At 44.6% G+C, this 23,296-nt stretch overlaps 5 protein-coding genes across 13 annotated transcripts in view; 2 read left to right on the forward strand and 3 right to left on the reverse strand.

Annotated features, from left to right (window-relative positions):
- nrp2a (neuropilin 2a) overlaps positions 1-7,228 on the forward strand; it is an 8,370-nt gene extending 1,142 nt beyond the window's left edge. The window contains exons 2-4 of the mRNA XM_010771202.1: positions 483-573; positions 5,101-5,163; positions 5,242-7,228. Of these exons, the coding sequence (XP_010769504.1) occupies positions 483-573; positions 5,101-5,163; positions 5,242-5,546 (459 nt within the window). The 3' untranslated portion in view covers positions 5,547-7,228. The remainder of the gene's footprint in view (positions 1-482; positions 574-5,100; positions 5,164-5,241) is intronic.
- Positions 7,229-8,194: 966 nt separating this feature from the next.
- LOC104945504 (FAST kinase domain-containing protein 2-like) lies at positions 8,195-10,469 on the reverse strand. 2 transcript variants are annotated; one of them, XM_010771189.1, is made up of 6 exons: positions 10,279-10,468; positions 9,296-10,011; positions 9,097-9,200; positions 8,883-8,991; positions 8,515-8,638; positions 8,195-8,426 (listed from the first exon to the last, which is right to left on the reverse strand). In XM_010771189.1, exons 2-6 carry the CDS (start codon positions 9,944-9,946, stop codon positions 8,239-8,241), a joined length of 1,176 nt encoding a protein of 391 aa, XP_010769491.1. In that variant the 5' UTR covers positions 9,947-10,011; positions 10,279-10,468; the 3' UTR covers positions 8,195-8,238. The 2 variants fall into 2 exon arrangements, with proteins under 2 accessions (XP_010769491.1, XP_010769490.1); XM_010771188.1 differs by having other exon boundaries at positions 9,296-10,469.
- A 229-nt stretch (positions 10,470-10,698) lies between these two features.
- mdh1b (malate dehydrogenase 1B, NAD (soluble)) lies at positions 10,699-14,182 on the forward strand. The gene is made up of 10 exons (XM_010771187.1): positions 10,699-10,739; positions 10,824-10,936; positions 11,029-11,163; positions 11,334-11,476; positions 11,553-11,721; positions 11,799-12,144; positions 12,226-12,367; positions 12,508-12,683; positions 12,767-12,906; positions 13,001-14,182. The coding sequence occupies exons 1-10, from the start codon at positions 10,718-10,720 to the stop codon at positions 13,040-13,042; spliced, it is 1,428 nt and encodes a 475-aa protein (XP_010769489.1). The 5' UTR covers positions 10,699-10,717; the 3' UTR covers positions 13,043-14,182.
- retreg2 (reticulophagy regulator family member 2) lies at positions 13,473-19,964 on the reverse strand. 2 transcript variants are annotated; one of them, XM_010771186.1, is made up of 10 exons: positions 19,666-19,964; positions 19,128-19,231; positions 18,832-18,859; positions 18,406-18,535; positions 18,069-18,153; positions 17,553-17,690; positions 17,083-17,171; positions 15,762-15,897; positions 15,074-15,588; positions 13,473-15,037 (listed from the first exon to the last, which is right to left on the reverse strand). In XM_010771186.1, exons 1-10 carry the CDS (start codon positions 19,917-19,919, stop codon positions 14,840-14,842), a joined length of 1,677 nt encoding a protein of 558 aa, XP_010769488.1. In that variant the 5' UTR covers positions 19,920-19,964; the 3' UTR covers positions 13,473-14,839. The 2 variants fall into 2 exon arrangements, with proteins under 2 accessions (XP_010769488.1, XP_010769487.1); XM_010771185.1 differs by having other exon boundaries at positions 13,473-15,588; positions 19,666-19,963.
- A 616-nt stretch (positions 19,965-20,580) lies between these two features.
- Positions 20,581-23,272, reverse strand: prkag3a (protein kinase, AMP-activated, gamma 3a non-catalytic subunit). 7 transcript variants are annotated; one of them, XM_010771191.1, is made up of 13 exons: positions 23,151-23,272; positions 23,020-23,053; positions 22,823-22,923; positions 22,665-22,746; positions 22,530-22,588; positions 22,306-22,351; positions 22,159-22,213; positions 21,945-22,071; positions 21,690-21,855; positions 21,547-21,584; positions 21,291-21,437; positions 21,119-21,212; positions 20,581-20,804 (listed from the first exon to the last, which is right to left on the reverse strand). In XM_010771191.1, exons 1-13 carry the CDS (start codon positions 23,166-23,168, stop codon positions 20,791-20,793), a joined length of 981 nt encoding a protein of 326 aa, XP_010769493.1. In that variant the 5' UTR covers positions 23,169-23,272; the 3' UTR covers positions 20,581-20,790. The 7 variants fall into 7 exon arrangements, 2 of the variants coding, with proteins under 2 accessions (XP_010769493.1, XP_010769492.1); XM_010771190.1 differs by having other exon boundaries at positions 20,599-20,712; XR_798348.1 differs by having other exon boundaries at positions 20,641-20,712; positions 21,022-21,212.
- Between the last annotated feature and the right edge of the window lie 24 nt (positions 23,273-23,296).

Below are 23,296 nucleotides of genomic sequence, written 5' to 3' on the forward strand. Positions count from 1 at the left end.
AGGGTCACTTGCTCACACACACACACACACACACACACACACACACACACACACACACACATATATATCAGTTCTCTGTGTTTGCATTCCAGCCAATCAAAGTAAAGGTTCTGCTCTGTGCATTTGCAGCAAGCCAGAAAAATAAAAAACCTGCTCGCTCCAGTTTAACTGGCCTCGGCAGATAAACAACTTGAAATGCGTGAACTTTGCGATGACACACACACACACACACACACACACACACACACACACACACACACACACACACACACACACACACACACACACACGTAGCCCATAAACTCAGCCCATCTTAGATTTAGATTCTCCACTACTGAAATTGCATTCTGGCAAAGCAGCCGAGTAAATGCCATAACTCATGTGAGTTATCTGAGGAATTAACTCACATTTCCTCAGGAGGACTTTGATAGTCTTGTGACATTTGTGTGACATTTGGCTGACTCTTCCCATCTTATTTAAAGCTATCTAACAGTTGTCTCTCTCCCTCCTGTCTCCATGCCTCTCTCTTTGTCCTCGCAGAACCCTTCGCAGCGTTTTCTCCTGAAAACCCAGGTGAGTTTGACTCCGATATGATGTCACTTCCTCTGTGGTCTTGCTTCCTGCCCGTTGGTTTGCACTAGCCTGGGGTTTTGCTGCTTGGTGGCACCGAGTTGTATCAAACACTTAAATAAAAAGCCCAACGCAGCAACACAGAGGCTGAGTCGGCTATAGCTGTGTGACTCCAGATGAATATATCTGCATTCATTATTCAAACTGGTGGTTCATGGCATCGGCATGTGCACATCACCAATCAAATACTAAACCCCTCGCTAAAATCTAAATTTAAAAAATGCCAAATGAATAATCTCACTGAGCTGTTGTGCACTAGTTTTACCTTGTCAGTCTCAGTGGAAACAAAGCGTTAGTCTCCAAAGAGCTAACTCTGCGTGCAAGGCAAGCTAAATCAAGCGCACCTCATGGAGTCAGATATTTGAAAAGAGCTACATATTCTCACTGCCTGACACAGCCTGAAGGGTTTTAAATAACTGTCTGCCTCATGAAAAATATTTGGAGCATCCTGGGGGACTCTGAGATTGATGTTAGTGTTTTGGCATCTCATAATGTCTTCCAATAAGATAAGAGCCCGGCGGTTTCAGTGCGAATGTGATGTGTGTGCACTTCTTCAGCTTTTCTACTCGTCTGCCTCACACACACACTCACACATAGTCTCTAACCCTTGATAAACATGCACAAACACACACATGAACATCACCTCACACACACACACACACACACCAGTGTCCCCAGTGGAAAGCAATCAGATAGAGTGACTGAGCAGAGGCAGGCGCGGTGTCTCTCTCCTCTCCCTAACTCAGCTCTGTCTAATGAGTGTGTGCAGTGTGAAGTAGCAGCAACACGCACCATTTCCCTCTGTAATGATGTGACACGGTCCAAAAATCAGGATGTATTCAGCTCTGCTTCACCTTCCCTAGTTCAATTTGACATTCTCTCGGTCTTACAGCTCTCTGTCTGAAGGAACACCCGGGCTTTATTTTAAAGTTGTCCATGTCTTCAGGGGATCCTTTTCACATAGCAGGCGAATCAAATCTTCTTGGAAGGTGGTTAGTTAGTACTTACCAAGAATTTGAGAAGAGGGTTCAAGCCAGGGTTAGCAGCGTATAAGATCTGTGGAGATAGTCTCCAAGGAGACGGAGCTTGTCTTGAGGGGGGAGAGGACTGGCCAGCAGGAGGATGCATGAGAAAGAAGAAAATCAGAAACCACGAACAGAGAACAGGATAAATGATGCACTCAAAACAAATCTGCCATCTCCAGCCAGATAAATAACAAATCCCAGTCCAATATCAGCTCAGAGAGCTCTGGAACATTGGATCCCACTGATTCTTGCATGAGGTTTATCGGGGGGGCAGTGACTTCCTGTGCCAGTGTGAAACAGGAAGAGGAAGCTTCCTAATTCAATGTGTGTGGGTGCTTATAACTAATTGTTTTGGCTTCTGTTTCACACCAAGTCATTCCATTGGAGCTTTTTTTGAAAAATTAATTTGACTGGATCAACCATTGGACTGATTTCAACCCAAATCCCTCGATGGTCTTGGTGTGAAAACTCCAACTGCAACCCCAGCTACATGAGAGACATGGATGCATTTTTACTTTTATTTTTGGCCTTGGAGATTTGTTTTCATTTTTGCAACTGGCATGCTTGTGCATGCTCATACGAGGTGCACGCCTGCTGTTCATATGATGAAGAACAACAGGGATAGAAACTAAAGAATTAAATGTAGAAAAGTGCCACTCCTCTCTTTTCCCGCTGGCCAATCACTCTGTATCTCTCCACCAGGGGGAGGCGTTCCTGTGCCTCCCTTACCCATCCACTGGTATTACATTATGGCCGCGGGGGTCGCCCTCCTTCTCCTGGCGGTGGCCATCTTTGTCAGGGCCCTCTGTTGCTGCCGACAACACCTGGCCACCAAGAAGAGCCAGCTGTCGGTGGCCTATCACAGCTCCTCGCAGTGCTTCCAGTACTCTAACTGGTCCTCCAGTATGGCCGCCCCAGGGGTGGAGCCAGTCCTGACCGTGAGGCTGGACAGCCGGGACCGACACCGGACCCTCTGCTGAGGGAGGAGCATTAGCTACGTGTGTTTGGCAGAGCAGGGCGTACGTGTGATGTCAGTGTGATTGGCAGAACATCCACTGGACGACCCCCACCCTCATTTAGTTTACAGAGGGTGATGATGACTAAACTGCCATGTGAACATTTGCTAAAGAAACACCTCCCTCTCTGCCTGGATGGATGTCGCTTGGGTTTTTTCTCTGTTCCATTAAGGAGTTTGCTGTTGACATTTCACACTGTGCTGCTCGTGATGAGAGGACTAAAGTCTGAGTAAGTTATTTATCTGAACAGCTTGTCTCGGCCCATTGAGTGCCGTCTGGCTGCTCATAACCCCAGCGGTCCTCCTGGACTGACCCCAGCCCGGACACACACAGACATGTGTGGGCTGCAAAGAGAAGGGGTCGAGCCGCTCCTGCTGCAAGAGCCAGCCGGAGCTGCCAAACCACGGGCTGAAACAAGACCCCAGAGACCCTGGAGCTCTGCAGCGCTGAGAGAGAGACGAGGAAACTGTTAGGCTGAGAGGCATTCAACGTGCTGGCTGTGGAAATGATCTGGCAAGCCCCGGAAAAATAAAGCTCTTGGTATCTCTGTAATAACAACACGAGAAAGCTGTGATATGAGTTGTACCAATAGTGAGGGGGTTGTTAGGAAAAATCTCTCCATTGTGCTTTTTCAACAGAGCATGTTCACATTTAAAAACAAAGGAATGCAAATCCATCATACTTTAAGTGCTGCACCACAAATGGAGATAACCAGCTCTTTGATTGAACGTCTTGTCTGTTCCTGATAAAGGCGTCAGTCAGTGATGGATGCAGCCGTCCTCAGTGTTTAGTGTTTCATCTTGATTCTCTGGCGTAATAAAGCACGTTGTTCCCACTCCCATTTATGCTACATACCACCCACCCCCATTGTTCCTCCATATGTCCCTGAGCCGCCCAGATGAAACCCATGCTGAGCCCAGCCTTGTTGTGTTTTCAGTGGGAATATACGCTTGTTGTTTTTAGGGTTGTAAATAGACACAGCTGTCTGCCATCACCATTTTGCTTTTGATTTATGCTCCTACAAATCCCACAATGCCACTGGACCAGCTGGAAGTAATAAGTGTATCTGCGCACCCTTCAGAGGGATCCCAGGCATTATGAGAACCAGAGCAGAGCTAGTGATGCTTCTTCCTAAAGTGCCATAAGAGGCCATGAATGGCTTTAACATAATATAAATCATAGTGAATGCACTTCTTATTCACGTTGAACATATATCTGGGATCTTAAAACATGTTTTATTGGGACGTTTCTAATCATTTTTACTGACATAGAGAAATTGGCCCCTATTTTTCTCTCATCAGTCGGTAGAGAGGTGGCGAGATTTGACACGAGTCCATTTGAACTCCTCAGATTGAATGGAATTGAGGTCTTCACTCTGTGGCTTAACGGCCCGTGCTCTCGGGATCTGTCGCACCAGCAGAAATCCATCACCTCCTCGCCCGCAGCTCAGCAGAAAGCACCTCCATTTGTCGCCCACAATCTCGAAGCTGCACTTTTCTATTGGCGGAGAAAAAGGAGGGTTTTTGGCAGGCTCTCACCACAGGCTTTTAAATCAACTTGGGTGGGGGGGGGGCACCGTACTCTGCCATCTCCACACCGTCACGCTCCAAGCCTCTAATAGTTGTAATTAGTTAATGGACGGATAACATTTATTAAGGCTGCGGTAAGCACTTTTCCCTCCCATCTACCGCACCTCCGTCGCCCAATCCGCTGCCAACTTCAGTTGCCCCGGAAACGGTATTAATAACGCCATTGGCCATCTAAAGACCCCCAGATCCAGACGTGTGCCTTGCCAAGCAGTTACTCCCACTATGCATGCCTGCCAAGAGCAGCGAGCGCAAACACACACACACACACAGTGTAAGGAGGAAACTCATCTAAAGTACACTCCAGCTATTTGGCTCAAGTGTTGCAGCCGCTGCAAGTTTTAACAACACTTATAATCATCCAATTCAGACACTCTCATACATATCACTTCACACCCCTACTTAAATGTGGCCATTAGTTTTTTTTTCTTTAATCATCTTATGCACCACTCTTAAGTTTGACAGTACCCGTGTCGATGAATTTACCGGTGATAATGATGTTGCTTATTCGATGTTTGCATCTTTATCCACACAGAATGAACAGTCTTATACCATCAGTATGCTATGTGATGACTGTGTGTTTGACAGGAATGTATCATAATGATCTTTCTCTATTAATAAAGTCATATTTTTCTATTATTCCCAGACTCATGTGTGTGTATATGGACGCTGAATACAGAATACATGTGATATAAAGGGTTGTTTATCAGTAAAAATGTGAATAACCAGTGCCACCTGTTGATTGTAATGGTTTTAAATATGGAACAGCAAAAAGCTTTATAACTTCAATTATGTTATGGTTTTATGCTTCAAGACTTATATTTTCGTGTTTCTTTTTAACAGTTAGAAGACCCAATGAATTTGGAGATGGACGTCTTTTCAGTGGCAGAGACTCTCTTGGTGGAGGTAAGTCAAAGCAACACCTTTGATCAGATGTAGTCACTTCTGAGTGGCGTGTAGCTAACTTTTCTCTTCCCTTCACAGTTTTACATTTCCCGGAGTGGAACACAGCGTCCCCGTCCTCCGACCCTCCGGTGACCCGCGTCTCGGAGAAGGACAACTCGTGGCTGTACACCCTGGACCCCATCCTGGTCACCATCATCGTGATGAGCTCCCTGGGCGTGGTGCTGGGGGCGGTGTGCGCCGGCCTCCTGCTGTACTGCACCTGCTCCTACAGCGGCCTGTCGTCACGCTCCTCCACAACCCTGGAGAACTACAACTTCGAACTGTACGACGGCCTCAAGCACAAGGTCAAGCTGAACCAACAGCGCTGCTGCACCGAGGCGTGAGGAGGCTTCACGAGAGGGGAGACGGAGCGAGAGATGCTGCCATTCTGTGAAAACCTCTCACTTTATTCTTCATTTCCTCACCTTTAGTTGATTTCCTCAGTGAGTGGTGCAGATCCTCAGACATATGGACAACAGAAAGCCACTTTTATTTAGCTCAAATGGGAACTTCAAAGATCTAAAAACGTGGCACGGTCCAGTGTTGGTAGTATTTTTGTGGTGAAATAACCAATGAGAGAAAGACTGGGGTTACCCAGATGGATCGTTCCATTGCGGGGATGTTACGCCTCAAAAAGTATCTACACATATCAATTACAGAATCCTGTTCCACCAAACGTGTATAAATGCATCCTAGATTTGTACCAGGTGAAGTTTTGAAGCAGGATACTGTAAGCTACACAGAACACGTTGTGTTGGAAAGGTGGTAGGTTAGGAACGTGCTTAGCAAGCGTCTTTTGATCACATGTGAACACAGTGGCCTAGAACTTAGCTCCTTTGTGTGGCCTGTTGGCTTTTTTTGTTCCGTCCGTTGACTCTGCTACCTATCAGCCTCAGTTATCCTCTTAGTTCCTGACAGTCTGCGGTATTTTTAGTCCCAGACGTCCATCGCTCCGTTCCTCTCTGTTTAATGTTTTCCTTCTGGCCTACCGCCAGCCTGTGATGGCAGATAAGTAGAAAAAAAAAGAGGCGTATGTGTGTGTAGAGGTGGGGAGTTTGGGCTGGGTGGGAGCTTTTTAACACATTCTTTTAATGACAGAGAGAGTTATTGTTAGATTTAGTTGTTACTGGTTCCTGTCAAATAGAAGGTCATGTTTACATTGTGGTTAATGGTAAAAAGGTCAAGGAGCTTTGGTCGGTGCAACCTATGGATTGCTGGTGAGGGACTGAGAACCACTGAAGACAAACAGAGAGACAATGAGACCCCTGCTCTCTCACAGGGGCCATGGGCTTTCTGCGGGGAAATAAAACTAACTGCGTGCCCCGGACACACAACACGCCTTAAAAGAAACTGTCCACGGAAATGATGAAAAGGAAAGTTGAGGCAACACGAAGACAAGAGAAGAGGTATCCATATCTTTTCTCTTTCCACGTGGACCTCAAAAGCCATGATTAAAGGACCTATCCCCCCTTACTCACACATACACACAGAGCACACCACCCCCACCTCAAACTACTGGCTAATTGTGGCCTGTTTTGTTTTTGTTTTTTTTAAATGTCGGCTCTCGCAAGGCAGGCATTCTTCGGGACTGTTTTTGAACCAATCAGAAAGGGTCTTGTATTGCACGCTCTTGATGGACTCGTAAGCCATGAGAAGAAGAGGGTGGGAGAGGAAGTCAACTCCCACGCGCACACACACACACATTACTTCACTTGTATATAAAGATGTATACAGAACATGAACACACTCATAAACTCTGAGACTCAAAGGGAACAACAGTTGCGGCTGAGAAGCTTACGGTATATATTTTAGACCATGGAGTACAGAAATGCCCCATGGATTCAATACACACACATTTCATCCCATCTCGCTGTCACCACATACACACACACACACACACACACACACACACACACACACTCCTCTGAGGCCCTCTCCTCTGAGGCCCTCTTCTCTGGACCCCACTGACTCTCTTCAAAGTGCCTTGGAGCCTCGGGGGTCCAGCTTGCCTTTGGAGCCGGTATCAGAAACAGAAAGTTGACGCTGACAGTGACAGTGTCCCAGCGCCCCCTTCTGCCTGGGAGGACCAAAACACGTAGGCTAAATAAAATTTTAAAAGGACGGGATTCCCCCTTTCGCACTGCTCGGACTGCTGTTGTTGTTGTTTTGAAGGGGACTTTGTACAGAAATGCTCTTTTTATGATTGTTATTATAATTATTGTTATGATTATTTAATAAAGGATTTATACCATAATGAGAAATAAGCCTTTCTTACTGATTCATCGTGTACAATAGGTTTTCGTAGTATTCTTGACATTCCTGCAATATTTGTGTTTCCTGTCCAATTACCCACAAACTCCATCTGAGGCTCACTTTTAAATTGCAAAAAGAATACACACGGGGAATCACACACACAAACGCATGTTCTCACTCTTTTCCTCCTACACACACACACACACACACACACACACACACACACACACACACACACACACACACACACACACACACACACACACAGACCCCCCCACCTCCTGGCTGTGAGAGCAGGACGGCGCCTCGTCTACTTAGAGGACGAAACCGGCCGCTTCACAGCTCCGTCTGAGAGTGGAAACGGGATTAAATCCTGCGGTTTGTCTAAATCCAACGTCTGATGAAGAGCCTGAAACACATTACCCCACACGAGAAGCATCCAGGGAGCACTGACTGCAGCAGGTGGAGCTTTACGGCCTGAAACCAGAACATTTAATGGACGAAAAACTCTTCACTGCATCCTGGAACTGAAATATGAGCGCGTTTGAGAACGACTGCATTGAAGAGTTTTTCGTCCATTAAATGTTCTGGTTTCAGGCCGTAAAGCTCCACNAATTATATTTGATGCAACTTTAGTTACATTTCCATGACTTTTCCAAAACTTTGGGAAAAATATTGTTTTTTTTCCAGGGCCTGGAATTAGCATTTAGACTATTTAGACCATTTCCATGACTTTTCCAGGTTTTTAATGACCGTAAGAACCCTGTAAAGATAGATTCTTGCTTAGCTTCTTTGTATTATTGAGATTTTACGAGGGTTCTGCTGCAGCACCTGTTTTTTAGTCCATATGTCGATCATAGAGGCGGCGTGTTCTGACATGTTAGTGAGCACCTCCAAGTCTCTGTATTGCAGCTGCCTGAACGACTGCATGGTTTCAAACAGTGCGTTGAAGGGGATCCCATCGATGTTTTCTACCAAAGGAGGGATTAGCAGGTTAATCAAACAACGAGAAAATACTTCTGATTTCATTTATAGACTAGAATTCAGAGCCGTGTTTACCTTGAGTTATCTTACTGCAGATGTCCAGCAGTGGTTTGGAGAAGAACTTCATTGTGGCCATAGCGGTGATTATGTGCTGGGAGTCTAAAAGGCTGAAGTCCTTTGACATTGATAAGGCCTTCGCCTGGAGGAAGCAGGGGACAGAATGAGTCAATGGGGAATGGATTCAGTTGCATAGACAGTGAAACACAAGACATTTCTTGGTCATGCCCTGTAGTTTATAAATACTATGATATTTCAATGAGCTGTTATTAGATAATGTCATGAGCAGTCAAGGACATTTCTGCACAATTATAAACTTCGAGAACTTTAGAATCAAATAAATCAGGGTCTCAATATACGGTTAAAATCAGGACTCATAAACCAACCTCGAATTTCCGTTTGAGGTCTATTGGGGTGTCTTTGCCCAACATACGCATCGTATTCTGCAGAGCCATTACGTTTTTGATGTTGGGAAGACGGGCCTCAACCACCATCCTAGGACACAGCCACAAAAAAACGAAAATGTTTCCAAATCTGAAAAAAAATGTGTCATGTAAATATCTCAAGGGGTCTTCCTAACAACAACACCACAATCCTGACCTCACGCCATCCTTCAGTGCATCAGTGTTGTTACTCTGCTCCATGTTTCGCAGACAGGAGGCCAAGATGGACAAGCTCCTCTCATCAAAGCCATTCAGATTCTCCTGTAAGTGGACAATAACATTAACTCGGGTTAAAAACAAAAACATTTCCAAATGGAAAATTACATTTCGTTGATGGTCAATCTTTCGCAAACTACCTGGCAGTGTCGGAGAAAAGTCTGGATTACACGGCTGCCCTGAGGAACCCCAAGATTGACCATACTCAGGAGAGAATAAGCTACGTTTCCATTGCCCATTCGCCCCACATTCTTCATGGCTTGTTGCAGCAGCACGTCAAAACCAGGATGGTCAAACATGAGCTGCAGCTCGTAGCGGTGGTTATCAATCGACATCTTCTTAGTGATGAACCAGATGTGGCACAGGCACGAGCTGATCTGCTTAACCGTGGGTGCATTTTCAGAGGTGAGCTCCAACACGTCTGACGGGGACATACAGCTTTTCAGGCGGTCCATTAAAGATGAAGTCAACTGTGTCTCGTTTGGGGCTGTCTCATCAGATTGGTTCTCATCGGGCAGCGAAGACTTTACCAGGGGAGAGGAAAGAGGCTCCTTCTCTTCCAGGACCTCACTGTGAATCGTCTCCTTTGAGTAGAACCTCACTGAACTCACACGGTTGCTTTCCAGGCATGTCTGATGGTGCTTTGTGCCCCATATGTGTGCTAACTGCTGACTGGGGAAAGTTGTGTATTTGGGTGATTTCTTCCCCATTAGATTGCTCCGTTGCCATAGAGACCTGCGGCTGCAAAGGCATCCCCATCTCATTACCTCTTTTGTCACCCAGGCAGACATTGTACTGTAATGACTTAGGGGACGAGATAGAAAGAGTCCTTGCGTCCTTAATTTACGCACTGCCCCTATGTGAAGGGACAATCTCAATCAGGTATTTAGCTAGCAACTTGAGTAAAATGTAAAAAAGTATGGCATTTACTTCCAAATTAGCTTCAGTCAACACTTTATTTACATTATTGGCCACATAGACGGTTACCTCAAATAAGTAATTAGTAAAAATGAAGTATTACAAAGTACTATGACTGAAGATAAACACAAGGTCAACGGACTGGCTCCTCCAAAAACACTGGCTAGCTCACATCACCTAATGTTAGCAAAGTGACGCACCATACCTTATTACTCCAACATACAAGTAACTGTCAAAAAGAAACACACGGCACTTGCTGAAACATGTTACATTTGAGTTGAAATGTGTTAAACTAAGGGACACAGGGCTACATTACACTAAAACGATACTAATGTTTGCTAGCACTCCCATGCGCTGCTCCAGTGCTCCGTGCTGTGTGCGCTGCCATATTAAGTCCCCCTGTCAACCCGGTTAAGCACGAACTGTCACAATATAGTAAAAAATGGTCATTGTAAATATACAACATATCAAGTACAATATTTATCACGCTTTATACCACTAAATGGTGGACATGTTTAATGATAGGCCTCCTATTCATCGCAATAACAGGCCCTGGTTTTATGTTCGTTTGCAGCGCTTCCTACACGGACTCAAATAAGCGCTACACCCACAGTTTCCTAGCAACCGACGCCATCCGGGATGCAATGGCTAAATTTGTGCTCGCTGGTAAAGTGTGATCTAACTCATTTTCTTTTAACGTGTTGCTGTAGAATATAAAACATACAACTGCTACACTTGTTATCTCTTCAGGCAAAACGGACTGCCCACATTACGCCAAAGCGGAACTATTAGCAGACAGTCTGCAGGGATGTCTGCCAAACTTCAGGATCCACAAGATCTCAGTCCTTCCACATGCATGGAAGGTAATATTGCTTATTTTAAACTATATTAAGTCTCTTTGACTTACAAATCATCGGTATATTTATCCTGTTTCCTCTCACTTGTCTCTCGATAGGAATGGCTCGAGGACACCTGCACAAGAAATGGCTGGAAGCACGAGCAGTCCCCTTTGGTTTGGAGGGAGCTGGTGGACCAAGGGGGGAAAGCGATGCTTTTAGGGGGGTTTAGTGACTTCCTGGAGCATTGTCAGGTATATAACCCTTCTAAACCTACAGTAAATCCTGTTATGCTGCATAATTTCTGTCCCCATGAATGACTTCCTTATATGTTCTTTAAACTGTGAGAAATATGTATAACAAATGGCTTGGATTATAGGTCTAGGTCTGCCAAATGTTATTTTTATCATCCCTTGTTGTGCAGGACTATTACAGCGTCACATCAGATATGCCTACAGATATCATGCTGAGTGTTGCATCAGAGAATCTGGAAACCAAGATGAACTCAATCGTAGAGGAGCAACATCGTGTCAGTCTTATTAAACCCCTTCATATATGGCTCAGCAGGTGGGTTGGTTTGAATATAAAAATAAAAAAGTTGACATTTTTTTTAAGAGTTAGCTGACAGATTGGGTATTTCCAGCGCTCTCAGCCCAACCGGCCACTTCCTGATCCCCAACCTGCTCTCTGCTGAGGTGTTCCCCAACACTTCAGCTATCAGCCTCCACCTTTTAAACCTGGAGGGGAAAGAGGAGCAACTTCAGTGGCTTAGGATGGAGACGGAGAACCTGGCACTCCCTCTGCTATATCAAGTATGCTTCTTTTTGGGGACTATATTTTAAACAAAATCAGAAGGAAAACAAAGCTATCTAACTGTATCCATTCACAGGTGACCATTCACACAGATCTGGAACAGGCCTTTAAAGAAGCTGATGTCATTCTACTTCAGGATGAGTGTTGGTCTGATGACAGTGATACTGAAGATGAGGAGGAAATGAAGAAGAAGGTGAAGAGAATTTCAGACAGATACAGAGAGTATGGACAGCTGATTGACACACGGGCCAACAGGGAGGTAAAGGTCATCGTGTCTGGGGACTCCTTTGTCAACCTGAGATGCTCACTACTTTTGGACAATGTAAACTTGATTGACAGCAACCAATTTGTCACCGTGGCAACTCAGCTGGAGAATGAAGCAAGGGCAATCATCGCAAGGAAGCTGAAAGTGAGGACGTCAGGTAGGAAATTATCCCTCTAATAGATATTTTAAATACATCACCTTCTTAAGCAAGATGAATGATCCCTCCCTTCTGCTGTAGATGTCACACACGTCATTGTGTGGGGAAACATCAGCGGCAGTTTCTATATTGACCTCCAGAGAGCAAAGGTGTTCAACTATGATGGGCCAATCAAAGGACCGGCTTACTTTTCCCAACCAGCCAAAAACATCCTCCAAGAAAGGTTTGCCATAATAAAAATAAATGATATGAAATGGCAAAACTGCCAACCAAACCGTACCCTAATGAGGATTCAGTTCAATGGGTGAAATGTACGGTTGAAACGTCCCCAAAAAAGGTGAATGATCTCCTTCTCTCTTCCAGGAAATGGTTGGAAACAGACTTCCAGGAGTTGGTGCGTTGTCAGCGTGCAGCTGTGGCTTCAAAGACCTGCCGTGCTGCTCCCATGTCGCTCGCTAATGGGATCCTCGAGGTCCTAAAGGCGTGGAATGGCATTTGCGGTGCAGATGAGATCTTCTCTTTGGGAGTGCTTTGCCCAGGTGAGGAGGATACAATCATCTCAGACATTGGTTTTTAGCTGATCTATCTTGTGTTTGAACTAATCTTCTTTGGATGCTTGTAGGTGACTATAATCTCCCAGATGGCATCGTCCTCTCAGTCCCGGTCATTTTCACAGACAGGAAGTGGTCCGTGCTGTCTGATGTGACACGTGAAGACAATTTGAAGGAGAGACTTGAGATCGCGGCGAGTGAACTCCGGCAGGTTTGTGAAATTACACACAAATGAACAATGGTGCTCACAATCTGACAAATCATGGGGTTTAAAACTAATTCTAACAGGTGTTTTTCTCCCCCAGGAGAAAGAACTGGGATCGGTTGCGATAAATAAAACAGACTAAAACATGATGAAGTAATCCAGAAGAATCTCACTGCCACATCTTTTTTTTTGTTTCAGTTTGTTCTTTTATTCTCAAACTTTCACATGTGGTGTTGCAGTTTTATTTGACCAGTTTCATGACAATAAAGTTTTTTCCGCTTTGTGAAACCCGTTCGTTGCTGTTATATTTTCAGATGTAAAAGACCAAACTGAGTAGTTTATGGAAAAGGAGAAATTAGAAAATATATTCCTTTTTCTTTAATTGTACATTTCAATAAGTGCCTTTTTTATAGTTCAAGAAGCGATATTTTTAAGCATAAAACACACGACTACAATACACAGACTAGCCTGTTAATATCCTTCTATACATCTGATGTAATCCCTGGCCTTAGCAGTTGGAGACTTCCCCTTTGTTGGTAATGAAATATAAACAAACTAGATTTAATGGGCTCTTTTAACCTGAAACATTCAAATTGATTTTTCTTTCCTCACAAATTGTGCAATACTTTGTCAGTCGACAAGGAGAACTTGAACAGAGCTCTGTTTTTACATGCAGAATATACACGTTCCTTTTTAGCATTTCTACGCTATACACAAGGAGGCATCGACTGAAAAAGGACGGGTTAGTACAAATACAGTGCTGCGACAAGTCGGGAAATGGACACACATTCTGCCATGGTATGTTCAATTTGTACAACCCACCTCTGAGATTCGGATGCCGAGTGGTTTACAGAAAGCAAAACCGGCCTCTTGATACAGTCGAGCATAGTGCTGGATTTCGTTTTTGTCATTTTCTAACATTTTAAATTGCAATGTCCCTCAAAAAAAAGAATCTGCTCCAATAATCCTTTAAAAATGTGCCTCAAATAATGATCATGGACATGCATGGACTTGTCGTGGCACAAAGGAGGTTATTTGGTAAATATACATATCCCAGTGATGACTTTACAAGGGAAAGAAAGTTGGGGCTTTTATAACAACACTTATCAATAGAGTTGTGAATCAAGAGTAAAGTCAATTACGTATGGATGGACTCTATTGATAAAAAAGAGGCATCAATTACCGAGGAACATTTCTTATATCTTGCCACAAAGTCACTTATGTGTACGGGTAAAGATCTACTACTGTTCAACATCCAACAATGTCAACGTTTCCATTTCCAGGCAACAAGTGAAAGACCGCTAATGACTGAGTGCTTCTGTCAGAAATCTAACCTTGGAGACCTTGGAGGTGAGGACAAGGTGAAGGACTATTGCTCCACTACTCTAACTCTGGGAATACATAATATCGTACAATCATTATGGGTAATTTAGGGGATTGAATTTAGTTTTAAACTCCCCCTGAGCTTAACAATAAACTGACTGACCGTTAAATTAAATAATTTATAGCATATATTATTAGTTATATAATCCAACAGCTCTCCATAGACCCATCTGACTAACATCTGAATGAAAACAAGATGGAAGGGTTACACTCTTAGCCAAGGGGGGAAATAAAGGCATCATTATTCTCACAGGAAGAAACGTACCTGCTTTTTAATCAAACAGATTTCAATGTGAGATGAACCAAATCCAGATTTCAAATACATTGCAACCCCTGAAAATAATGATGTCTCTATGACTTGTAACCCAAGCCAGTTTTAAACCGAGGCTGAACAGACCCTTGTCATCTCAACATGTCCCCCCCCCCCTATCAGCGACCGACAGTATTAAACGGCTAACTTTGATAAATGCTTTGTATATAGCAGTATGTGTGAAGATAATGTAGGTCTAACGTACAAATAAAAACAAAAACAGAAGGGGGTGAGGCAACAGGGAAGCTATGACTGTGGTGGCTGCTGAGGAGACAGAGGGGTCTCCCCACCCCCCGCCTGTCTGTCAGAGGTGAGGTCCAGCCCCTCGTCATACTGCTCCAGTTCACTTTGGTCCAGAAGCTCAAAGTCCTCTTCTTCGGTGGGAACCAGTGTGTCGTCGGGGACGTCCTCGCCGGCGCCGCTTTCCGCCGCTTCGTCCAGGACCTCGCCGGCGCCGCTTTCCGCCGCTTCGTCCAGGACCTCGCCGGCCCCTACTGTAGTGATCTCGGTGGTGGGGGTCTCCAGAGGGCCCGGGGGGGTTTCAGTGGGGAGGAACTCAGCCAGGGAGGGGTCCTCGCTGGAGCGCAGCAGGGCCGACAGAGTGTTCTGCACCACGGTGGAGATGGCCGTGCTTACTATCTCCTCGCTCAGCGCCTCCAACGACTGCTGTGCATCCTGGGTAACCGCATCTTCCTTCCCGTCTCCCGCCTGTCTCTCCGCTGCCTCCCCTCCCTCGCTCCCGGGTGGCACTGCGTGGCCGTTGAAGTGCGTGTTCACAAAGTGGAGCGGAGAAGCGAGGTGCTGGATGAGGAGGCTGATGGGGCTCAGCAGCTCCCCCTCTGGCGGAGCACCGGCCTGGGCTCCGTCTCCCTGACCGCTGCCCCGCAGAGGGAAGTGGAGCTCCATGGAGGGGAACTCCTCCACTGAGGGGAACTCGGGGAGGTCCCTCATGTAGGCCTCCTCCGGGTCGCTGTGTACACTCTGCTGGTCCAGATCTGTGGGACGGATGAGATGGCAAAAAACGTTTGATCATATCAGCGGAATATCATTCACAAAGCAAGGTTGAAAAAATACAGTAAAAGGACAAAATGTGAACATCCTGTAATTACCCAGAAGGACAGAGGGCATAGTTTGGGCACAAAGGGATGTTGAGATGAGGATGCTTTACCTTCAGAGAGGTCCGTGAGTTGAGGAGTGGTGGCTCTGGACACGGAGAAGCCCCCACTCTCCAGGATGGACACCTCCTCGTCCGACAGCTCCGAGTCTGTGATGGCCATCGCCAGAGCGGTGGTCTTCGCATCCACCTGACCAACACAACAGAAACACAGCGTTATCACTGCTATAACACAAACGCATCATTATCCTTCTCATGATCGCACTTATTGAGCCCTTGAGAGGAAAACAATAAAAGGGTGAATATACAGTAAGTGAGGCTTTATGTAAATCTGCTGGAGACCAGTCAGATAACCCTCATTATTGTTCAAATTCTTAAACTGGAGGTCTTATCTCATTCCACAGACCCAGCTTAGTGACTGAGCACCTGACACTACAGTGTTTGAATGAAACAGAGTACGCGCTGAAATCAATGGAATGTGGTAGTTCTTGAAATATATAGCTTAAAGCCATTTACTTCACAACACTGCAGAGCTTTATAAGCATAACCTGCTTTCCACACTATTACTGCTTCTGTTAATCCTACACACCTACACACCTACACATCTACACACCTACACACCTACACATCTACACATCTACACATCTACACACACCTACACACCTACACACACCTACACACACCTACACATCTACACACACCTACACACACCTACACACCTACACACCTATACACACCTACACACACCTACACATCTACACACCTACACACACCTACACACCCTACACACCTACACATCTACACACACCTACACACCTACACACCCCTACACACCTACACACACCTACACACCTACACACCTACACACACCTACACACACCTACACACACCTACACACCTACACATCTACACACCTACACACACCTACACACCTACACAGCCCTACACACCTACACACCCCTACACACCTACACACACCTACACATCTACACACCTACACACACCTACACACCTACACACACCTACACACACCTACACACACACAAACCTACACACCTACACACACACAAACCTACACACCTACACACCTACACACACCTACACACACCTACACACCTACACAGCTACACACCTACACCTACACACACACCTACACACCTACACACACACCTACACACACACCTACACACACACCTACACCTACACATCTACACACCTACACACCTACACATCTACACACATCTACACACACCTACACATCTACACACCTACACACACCTACACACACCTAGTACACACCTACACACCTACACACACCTCCCCCCAGCCTGCTCTATGTGTAATGTGAGTACTGTCTGCAGGTGTGTCTCCGTACCGTGGTGGCGAAGCAGGACAGCTCCTCCTCACTCTCGCTCTCCGTCTCAGCTCTCGGCTCGTCCCCTTCCTCGCCCTCCTTCTTCACCTCTGTTAAAAAACACACATCGACATTTTTAAATAGATCTCAACACGTTTCAGTTAGGACTTTTTAAAACCATATCGTTAAATCTAATACCCCTTTGCAGTCAAGGAACATTAGCATGAATGAAAATACGTCCAAGATTTCGTTTTCAAAAATAGTATTCTCCATCCACGCCTTCTTTATCAAGTGATGCAATTTAATCTAACTATAAATCTAAAACCTATCTACAGTTGTCAGTATAAAAAGGGCAAAGAGAAGCTGATCTCCTTGGATTCAAAACTCCTCGCGTGCTTGAATCCTGCGTGCATGCGTTTCAATAGCTGCAGGGTTTTAATTTGATGTAGTGCACGGAGAGTTAGGCCCTTAATCTAAAACGTGGCACTCACTTCTCTTGTCGTGCTTGCGGTGCTCGGTTTCTCCCTTCATGCTGTAGTCCAGTTTCATGAAGATCGGCTCCAGGCCCGTGTACATCCTCTGGATCAGTTCATGGTACACCACCAGCGGCCATAACAGCACGCTCAGCACTGAACAGGTGCACAGACAAAAGATTTAGACTGCCTCTTCCTTCATGAGTATCAAAGCAAAATGCTGCACATTCACAGGGAGCATGCAAACAAAAAGGCTGACTATGAAGTGAAGATCAAGCTGTGTTATCTAAATGTGAAGTTTTAGGAGTTGATTGGAATAAAATATCCTCTCACTACAAATATAAAAAGAATGACCTATCAGATAGGAGATTGGGTTGCAATAGGATACCTGATATTAACAGGGAAGGCCAAACCACAGGGGAATGGTATCCTTATCTATTATCACACACCCTCTGTTAGTCAGGGCAAACACACAGTCCAGTGTAAATGAAGGGCTGGAGCACAAGAGTTTCTTTATGTCCATTAGAGACTCACCAATAATATAGGAGATCATGATTCCAGGTACATAATGTCCAACCACAGAGAGTACAAAACAGCTGCTGCACATCATCCCACAGAACTGGGAAACAGAGTAAAGTAAGCAAATTTGTTTGTTTACATTTGAAAGCAGCACGGGGTAAAATAAGGAAGTGAAACGTGGCGTGTGTGCAGGTGTGTTTGTGTTTGATGGAAGAGGACGTCTGGTAACTGCAGCGCCAGCTAAAATCACGCCTTGTAGGTTTACAATGTGAATTTGCATTTATTAACCAAGAATACAAACACTTGGAGAATATGTGACAATGGGTGTCAACAGGCAGAGTAAAGGGTGTACCTTGCCATGGTTCTGCCGTTTGTACTGCAGCGTCTCCTGCAGGTACAGACGGTAGGTCAGGAAGCCCTCAGCCAGGTGGTGGCTGAGCTCAGGGACACTGAGCAGGTGCTGCTCCACACTCATCGTGTGGCTGCACACAAACAACAATACACACAGGAAACAACATTTGAAAAAAACCCAAAGCTGTAGTTAAAGTGCTTCAGACTGTACTTTAATGCTTGCAGAGGTAATGCATGTTTCCATGTTATTGTAATGACACAGATGAACACCAATATAAACAGACTAAACTTGACTTGATTTGTTGTGATTATATGGATATGTAAAACATGACGTCAGAATTACTTCAGGATATGAAGACATAAAACAAGCGTCATGAAGAAAAAACTACAAAACAAGTAATCTGTTTATCATGTACACACTACACACCTTACAGGGGGAGGCTCTGCATGTTGAACTGCAGTGGGAGAAAACACACAATTAGCAGCTGATCGTAAACACAGAAATGTGTATGAGTAAACAAGCTTTTCAAGACTATTACAGAGCCTTAAGGAGTGAACAGGTTCTACCAAATTTCTTTCGGAGGTTTGTGCTTCGTTGCAGCATAAAAAGTGTATGTAGTGTTTGTATTTGGTAACATATTTATGTTGTTAAATATCAACCAGTCCTATAGTGGTTGAGAATGGGAATGTGAGATTTCCATTCAAGTTACATAAAGGGCTTACTGGTGATGATGGGCATCTTGGGCTTCCATCTCTCCAGCAGCATGAGTCCCAGCAGGGACACACTCAGCAGGAACAGAGGCCGCAGGGAGGTGGATGACAGCAGCCTGTGGAGACACACACACAGTCTGGATGATGTTCAGCAAATAAATCATATCACCAAGTTAAAGTCAATAAATGCATCTATTTGCACCTCTGTTGGTAAACTGTCACTGTCAGCTGGTGACCAGGGCCTGGGCCAGCGAGCATGACATGAGTGCTTGTTAGGATTAGGCTGTGTAACCCCTCAAAATAACTCCTGTTATTAATTTTGTCTGCAAAATATTGTTTTACCCTATGGTTTTACCTGACAGTGTGTAATGTATGACGCTCAATTTTCCTAGCTGAAAAAATGAATTTTAAACTGTTTTGCAAGCTGCGTTAGCATTATGCTAAAGACGTGGGATTAGCTTATTTTGACCAATCTTCTCGCAGCTAACTCAACGCAACATTATTGAGATGTCACAAAAAGGTGAACACGTGACTAAACTCGGATGGTTACCAGAACAATGTGTTGAGTGTCAAGGCGACACAAATGCTGCACAGCGGCCTCTCCCACACCAGCAGCCGCTGCACCCATAGCAGGATGGGCTCATACTGCTGGAGCCAGCCCTGGAGTCTCTCCCGCAGGAGGACCAGCTCCGGGCTCGCGTCCCCGCAGATCTGCTCCGAAGTCCCGGCAGCGAACAGAGACTCAAGGCCGACCGAGGAGGAGGTAACCGAGGGGCGTCTTCTGGCCTCCTCTCCACTCGCCATGTTCCCCCACTTTGTTATGTTGTTGGGATATCACGGGGTATGTGGAAAGAACAGCGTCAAGTGTGACATTCTTTAAGAAATATTGAAACATCCGGTTTTGACTTTCAAAATAAAATCGGTTGCCAACATTTGTTCACATAATACCAACCTGAATATCGTGAAAATAGATGTATTTTGTCAATGTAAAAACATTATTTAAATTGTATTATTTGCATATTATTACCAAATATCACATTTAGTAACATTCTCATTAGAACTTGAAGTACAGACTTGATGTCAGGCACGCTTACTTTATTTTGAAGGCTATATTAATTTCCGGCCTTATCATTGATTATTTCTGGAACCTTGATGGACCAATGGCACAGATGGGCGGACGGCTCACAAGGCCCGTCACGGACGAGAAAAAAACAAAACATAGTCACGTGTTTCCTTGTTTACTGAGACGGAACGGGCTAAAGCCATCGAGAAGCATAAGCCCAAGTGCACCACTGTGAGGTTAGAGATAGAGCTGCATGCATGAAATATGGCATAAAGGTTAGGACACTTCAAAACTGCAAAAGCTCTCCTTAACAAGCACACCCTATCACTTCTGCTGCAGCTACTTTTCCTTCTGCAATACCTATTACTCATTGTATATGAATAGAAAAGGCACAACAGCAAGTTTTGATACAAATGTTTATTACAGAAATAAAAACATATTGATCAATTTGATCAAATGCAGCCAATATTGACATTGTGCTGGAGACCTATAGAGTCGTAGTATCAAGGTCAGCTCACTGTCCTTTGTTGTTACCTGAACACAGCACACAGATCATGAAATAAATCTTTGTGTAAACAACAGCTCATCGTCCCATGTGATCTCTCATTTCAGTCACATATAGATTTCTGAAAGAAATTAGCAAAAGCTAATATTAATAATCAGCCATTTCTGTGGGTTTCCTGAAAAATGATATTTGCTTGCAAGGCATCAGTCAGACAGCTGGGGGGGGGGGGAAGCGGATGTAAAAGCACCATTAGATGTTCTATTAATTAACAATAAAAGTAGTGGTAAAGGCTAGTATAAAAGGGGGGGTTGGTTTGGGTAAAAGGCTCGAGAGCCTACCTGGCTGGATACGCTGCCAGGGCTCAAGTCTACACAGCTGGTAAAGGGGAGAGGGGCCCCTCTGGCCCCTGGTGCTAGGAGTAAAGGGCATCAATACCTGCAGGGGAGAGCACCATGGCCTGCAGCAGGTCGGACAGAGAGATGATGCCCCTCACCACGTCAGACCTGTCCACCAGAACCAGCCGATGGACCTGGGGTTAGGATGGAAATTCATTATTTTTTATTTCATGATAAACATTTCAGAACAGTCTTTTGAAGATAATATCTACCTCAGCTTTGACTATACGATCTAGGATGATTTCCAAGGTTTCATAAGGGTAGCATTTAATCACTCCTTCAACAAAACATGAGCGCCTGCGAACAACCTCGTGCATAGGCATGTCCAGATTGTTGTAAATCTTCTGGGCTGCTATATTCTGCCACAGAGTAAACAAAATGTCAGCAAACAATGAAACGATATTCAAAGATAGTACACTTTAGGGTATTGCACGTTGAGATCAGAAACAGAGCCGTCAGATTACTTACAATCACATCAAATCTTGAGTAGAGAGACACCACTCTGCCTGAGAAACAAAATGTTGACAGCTGTTCAACCAGAATTAGGAGGATTTCCTTAATGTATTTGACTCTAATACCCAGTTATACAAATACATAAATCCCTATAATACCTTGTTCATCCACCACAGGTAGTGCAGACACCCGTCTCTCCACAAAAATGGAGAGGGCATGGAACAGCGTGGCAGTTTGCTGAACAGTGGCGATGTTAGTAAATGTCCCAATCCTCAGCTCCTGGATCTGCCTTCCAATGAAAGCAGGCTTTGGAACTGTTTTCCCCTAAAACACCATAGAAGAAGAGCATGAATGCATGCACAAAGTAAATAAACCAGGTTTAATGTAAGTAAAAAAATCATGTGCTCGCTCACAAATATATGGAGGAACTTGAGGATTCTTTTGTGGGTGAGGATGTGCAAGACATTTCCAGACACTGGGTCGATGACTGGCAGCCTGTGGATCTTATTCTTCAGTAACGAATAGATGGCATCAAAAAGACTAAGAGGAAACGCGTAGAGGATACATTTGACATCAATTCATCTAGAATCAAGAGAATTACAACAGTTTCAAAAGTCTGGTTATCACCTGGCTTCTGGAGTGATGTGAATGAGGAAGCGATTGAAACACTGCAAGTGGACATCTAGACAGAAGAGTAAAGAGAGAGAGCGCTGTAGATTTACAGAGACGGTGTATCACTGATCCCTCGTGGTTATTTACTTTGAAATGAATCACCTCTCCATGTCTCGATCTTGTGGCTCTCCAGCTCGTACATTTGAACCTTCAAAAAGGGAAACCCAGAAGTCAAGATATGAGTCACTCACCACACCTCAAGAAGGTCAAAGCAAATATAGAACACCAGCTAAACATAAAGTAAAATGTTGACGTTTAACACTGCGTGCATTGAACGTGTTCATTCAAACGTTGTGATATTCACTGTGTTTCAAATCCATGCTCACCAAGGGGGACTTGTAATAGCAATGCAGGAAGTTGATGAAATCTGTAATGGTCAGCATACCTGTGAGAGGAAAGGATTTATGTTGCTGTTATTAAATTCCCACTGACCTATACTTCACAATTTGTCCTCACCTTACCCACAAATCTCTGTAACTTGCTGTCCCATAAAGGTGCCGCCCTCAAGCCGTTTGCCACCAGTGCATAGAAGGCCTTCTTCACCTGTGGAAGTCACACATTCACACACTCAGAGGGAGGATGTAACCTCCATATTTCAGTTTGTTCAAAATCTTCTTACTTGTAGTTTGGTATCAAATATGACCAGTTTACAGCTGGTTGGAATGGCATCGTAGCAGCTGTGACTTTTCATGAAATTCATGTAGACCGTGCCGTCAGCCTCTACGAGAAAGCACACGTTTAAAAGTCCTGATCCATTATGCATGTGTACTACAGACAAAATGGAAACACACATGCATCCAATGGTTGTAATCCTACCTTGTTTCTTTACTTCCTTTTCTGGGAGTGACACCTACAAACATTCAAAAGACATTGACAGAATAGTTTCCCTTGTTTTAATAACACCACAAACACTTTTCTTGTATTCATGTTCAACCCGAGTATCTCACCTGTGAGGTAGGCTCCATGTTTCTGTTGTGTTTCCATGAAAAAGTTGATGTCGAAGCAGCGAAGCGTTAACGGCTGGTGGCTCCGGACGGTTTGTTACCCTTTCCTCCAAAGCAGTCGGGTCTATATTAGGAACTCTCAAGTGGTA

Source organism: Notothenia coriiceps, unplaced genomic scaffold (genome assembly GCF_000735185.1).
Source record: "Notothenia coriiceps isolate Sejong01 unplaced genomic scaffold, NC01 NC01_scaffold00009659, whole genome shotgun sequence".
Classification (NCBI taxonomy): Eukaryota; Metazoa; Chordata; class Actinopteri; order Perciformes; family Nototheniidae; genus Notothenia; species Notothenia coriiceps.